This window comes from Zea mays, chromosome 1 (assembly GCF_902167145.1).
Source record: "Zea mays cultivar B73 chromosome 1, Zm-B73-REFERENCE-NAM-5.0, whole genome shotgun sequence".
Classification (NCBI taxonomy): Eukaryota; Viridiplantae; Streptophyta; class Magnoliopsida; order Poales; family Poaceae; genus Zea; species Zea mays.
This window is the reverse complement of record NC_050096.1, coordinates 84494919-84499944: the sequence shown is the minus strand read 5'-3', so window position 1 is coordinate 84499944 and position 5026 is coordinate 84494919. Positions and strand designations below refer to the sequence as shown.

The following is a 5026-nucleotide window of genomic DNA, read 5'->3' as shown; positions in this document are numbered from 1 at the left end:
GACAGGCAATTGCTGAATCACTGCAGCCGCTAGATCATGTCTCCATCATATCCGTCCATCCATCCATGGAGGATCTAGCTAGAGAGAGGATCCCAATAAGCTGAGCTGAGAGTGACATGCATACCTCAAGCCCTATTATTCGCCGCACGTGGGCCCCACCTGTCTCACGTCGACCTCTAGCTAGTCTTCATTGTCCTCAACAAAGCAAGCTAGGCTGCTTTGTACTGCTGTTCCCAACCTTCCCCCCTCCATGTCTCATCTACGCTGATGCCTACTGATCTACAGCCACAACACCGTACCTTTGCTGAATATCTCACAACTGCAAACCACACACACACACCACCAACAAGCCAACAACCACGCACCTCTCCCAAGCTAGCTAGATCCCGTTAATTTTCTTCCCTATATAGGAGTATCTTTTGATCACCAGTCCTGTCCTGTTACAAGAACAGATAGCACTCTTTATCCAGCAGCTAGCCAATCGCCTGCTATCCTATGCAAGTTCGTCAGATCCACCATATAATATTGAGCTAATCTAACCCTAAACACCCCCATCCTAAGAATAGTTGTGGGATTTAGTACTGTTACATACCACCAGATCCCTCCCTGAAGTAGCGTGCTAGTCAAAAGTCAACAGCTAGCTATAGCACCAGCCGGAGCTCGCTCGAGACGCGTGAGCGGAGCGGGGAGCCCCATGGAGTTCAGGCCCGCGCATGCCCGTGTCTTCGAGGATTCCGAGAGGCCTCGCGGCGGCGTGGCGTGGCTGGAGAAGGAGCACATGTTCGAGAAAGTGGTCACCCCGAGCGACGTGGGGAAGCTCAATCGCCTGGTCATCCCGAAGCAGCACGCCGAGCGCTACTTCCCCGCGCTGGACGCCTCGGCCGCCGCGGCGTCGGCATCGGCGTCGGCGGGCGGCGGGAAGGCGGGGCTGGTGCTCAGCTTCGAGGACCGGGCGGGGAAGGCGTGGCGCTTCCGCTACTCGTACTGGAACAGCAGCCAGAGCTACGTGATGACCAAGGGATGGAGCCGCTTCGTGAAAGAGAAGCGCCTCGGTGCCGGGGACACGGTATTGTTCGCGCGCGGCGCGGGCGCCACGCGCGGCCGCTTCTTCATCGATTTCCGCCGCCGCCGCCACGAGCTCGCGTTCCTGCAGCCGCCGCTGGCGTCTGCGCAGCGCCTCCTGCCGCTCCCGTCGGTGCCCATCTGCCCGTGGCAGGGCTACGGCGCCTCCGCTCCGGCGCCAAGCCGGCACGTGCTGTTCCTGCGGCCGCAGGTGCCGGCCGCCGTAGTGCTCACGTCGGTGCCCGTGCGCGTCGCCGCATCCGCGGTGGAGGAGGCGACGAGGTCGAAGCGCGTCCGCCTGTTCGGGGTGAACCTCGACTGCCCGCCGGACGCCGAAGACGGTGCCACAGCCACCCGGACGCCGTCGACGCTTCTGCAGCTGCCCTCGCCATCGTCGTCAACATCCTCCTCCACGGGAGGCAAGGATGTGCGTTCTTTGGATCTTGGACTTTGAACACAAGCAACAGCTAGCAACATAAAAAAGGGGAGAAATTGGGCCGAGGAACTGACGCGCGAACTGATTAAGTGGTTGGAGCAGGTGGTATATAGCTCCAGTAGTGCATCTGCATGTGTAATTGTTGATGGATTGGTATTTCTTGATGATATCTTGCTCATATTAGCTCACTTGTGCTTTCGTTAACTGATGTGTGTTTCTTCTCTTTCTTAATTTGATCTTTGTTCCGAGAATATGATATTTTGCTTATTGTAATTGTACATATTCTGAATCATCTCTGACCAAGTCCAGTAATTATTTAAGGACCGCACCATCCTCTCTGCATACGATATCAGTTCGTCCCCCACTACTGTGTGCACATCTTACTGTTTGGGTCATTTAAATTTTTTAGTTTTTCTTGAAGCACTATGTGGCCCCAGCCTCCGGGCAACTTCGCAAGGCTCTCCCCCCAAAGCAAGGTAGCACCGTAGCAGAGGCAGTTATTGGATGACTGGAATCAGGTCAGATCAGAATCAGACCCTAGTCTTTCTCCTTAACATCAGATGCTTTTCATGGGTATCTCTACACTGCTACTGTATCCTCATCTTGGCTCTTGGTTGTTGTGCAATTCTTTCCCTGCTGCCACATCTGATATTCTGATTCGCTTCTGCTTCCGTTGCTCATTGATGCATGCTGCAGCGCTTCCTGCAATTCTGATGTTTACAAGAACCAACAGAGATCCTGCTGGCTCAGTTAAACATTAAATTTCCTGCTGAGGCATGAAAACATGCATGTGCCAGAAAAAAACTAATAAATTCCGTGGATCATGCTTTATATGAGACGATGTGCTTAAGCGGATTAAATTAGGGAATCACACTATTTTAACAACCAAGGAGAGAACACAGCACATATGTCGCTAGCTGAATACAAATATATAACTAACGAAACATTGTACAGTAAATTTAGGAATATTAAGAACTTTAATTCTGTGTTCATTGTCTATCCTGAAGAGGTGTGTATGTAGCACTACACAAAAAATGCATTTTTTGTACTATATTTATAGTACAAATTACCTCTGATGCAAACTTGCAGATCAGGATATAATCATGAAACAGTCAGAATGGTTATCCTGAGACTTCTTTGCTGTGCCGTCTATAATCAGTGGCGAAGTTAGAACAAATATTAGAAGGGGTGTTGACGGCCTTGTGAGTGCATGGACGGACATAGTCCATACATATATATTGTAAAAATTGAAACTTTATCAGGGCCTGTCCAGGATAACCGAACAGACTGATGTTGTATTCTGGGGTTGCATCTGCACCCACAGCTACAAACGTAGCTTCTCCCCTTCCTACAATCCTAGTATAAAACAAAGGAAGTTCTGCAAAAGAAAATGGTATAGGAGAAATGCTTGAGCTAAATGGTTGGTTTACAGTTTATTCATGCATATGCTCACCTTATATTGTTAATAAACCATTGCTGTGAATATGTTCATCGGTCTTAGTAAAACTGAAAAAAGGTAAATATTAATTCGGCAAACATTAGGAAGACCAGGCCTCCAGAGCTCTACAGTCTAAGGCATGCATTTCCGAACCAAGAACTAAACGCAGAAGACCAAAGTAATTAACACTAGAGATGCCGTCACTATCGGAAACGCGTTTTTTGAGTGGTTTTCGAGCTACACGGAACCCTCTGCTGTCGATTATATTTGATGTATACATGTAGTGCATTCTCTATATTAATTACTACCATCTTTCATGATTGGAGCCAATGCATTGTATTAAAGGTTTGCGTTTACTGGTCCCCCAATATGGGTACCGCTCGACTGCCTTTTTGTTAGGGTTGGAATGGATACATATAATAGGATCGTGTACTTATTTACAAAGTGGGAACTTAACTATATATGCTCGTATGGTGACCAACAAATCGCAACTTCCAACGGAGACAGGCGATTATACTGAAGCTTAATTTACTTTATCCTAACTACCATAAGAAGGACAGTAGTGTGACATATATTTGCTAGCTAGACTGTCATTATCTTAATATTAATATATATATGGAGTATGGACCGTTCTATATGTATAGATCTATAAAGAGGACCATACTATGCACTTCTTTTGCTTCAAACTATATGTTATTAATTTCAGTTTTATCTAAGTCAGGCTTCTATGATTTTGACTATTTGTTTTTTTAATATAAGATATCAAAGTTCAAACAAATGCATTATGAAAGTCATTTCATGTAGAATTTAATAAAAGCAACTTGCTGTTATAGTTTTTCGTACAATTTCCTGTAAATTTGGTTAATGTTTAAGAATTTGACTTATTATAAAAGTAGTGCTCATAGCAACTTGATATTAGTAGAGCACAACTGTTCTTCCTAAATTCATTTGTGTAATAGATTAGACGAATGATTGTGGCGTCTGTGTGCAGGGTGGGACAGTATCCGCCTATATATGAGATGATTGACACTCGTGAAAAATTACAGTGACCCTCTATGACGTGTGAGATCCACTGCCAGACTCGCCTTTTTTTATCCTGACACTCGCAAAATCTATTTTATACTCGGCCTTTGCCGAGTGTTACACTCGGCAAACATTTTATCGGTAAAAGATTATTTGTCGAGTACTTTTTTCACCTTTATTTTGAATCAAATTTATATGTTTTGTTAATGGTGAGATTCGAACTCGTAACCTCTATCTCACGCATACCCCTCTCTACCACTACAATAACAAACCGACATTGCATTTTCATTCCTCTTGTACTATAACAAACTGAGATTAATTTGATTATTTGAGGCACTAAATGAATTCATTTAAAAATGTGACCAACTATAAAGTTGCATAACTTTTCAAGATCTACAAGTTCTATTTTGATAGTTTATACATCTGAGGCCATTTACAAAATTTGAAAACTTCACACGAATTTTTTCTATGATAAGATGATTTCAAATAAAAAATTGTCAATTACAAAGTTTCATTATATTTCAAGACCTACAACTTGGTGGTTTTTCTGTCCGAGGTAGTTTGAAAAAAATTCAAATTTTAAAATTTAAACATAGCTTTGCATGACAAGATGATTTCAAACTAAAACATTGTCAACTGCAAAGTTTTATAACTTTTCAAGACCTACAACTTTTCTGTTGGTGTTTTTTTTCATTGGAGGTCGTTTTTAAAATTCAAATTTTACATTTTTAAATTTAGACGTAGTTTTCGTTGACAAGATGACTTTAAATGAAAAAGTTGTCAACTATAAATTTTTATAACTTCTCAAGATCTACAAACTTTATTTTGTTGTTTGGTTATTTGTTCATCTCACATGATGGTTCTAACATTATTCACAAATCTTGTACATCTCTCTTGTAGTTTCGTAAATTACGAGAGAGATATAGGTTTTATGAACAAATTTACTTTTATTTTGTCATATGAAGAAATGATCAAAATATAAATTGTACATCTTGATGAGCTATACAAATTCGTAGTTGAAAATTTTTTCATTTGAATTAATTTACTCCTTTAAAATGTAATTTTTA

The 5026-nt window shown here is 42.9% G+C and overlaps 1 protein-coding gene across 1 annotated transcript; it reads left to right on the top strand.

Moving 5' to 3' along the window:
- The first annotated feature begins 235 nt into the window (after positions 1-235).
- On the top strand, positions 236-1821 carry LOC103637592 (putative B3 domain-containing protein Os10g0537100). Its single transcript, XM_008659751.2, has one exon. It carries the CDS (start codon positions 695-697, stop codon positions 1514-1516), a length of 822 nt encoding a protein of 273 aa, XP_008657973.1. The 5' UTR covers positions 236-694; the 3' UTR covers positions 1517-1821.
- Positions 1822-5026: the final 3205 nt, after the last annotated feature.

Bases quoted from the DNA above. Each gene is read 5' to 3' on its own strand.
- LOC103637592 (XM_008659751.2), top strand. From the start codon at position 695: ATGGAGTTCAGGCCCGCGCATGCCCGTGTCTTCGAGGATTCCGAGAGG.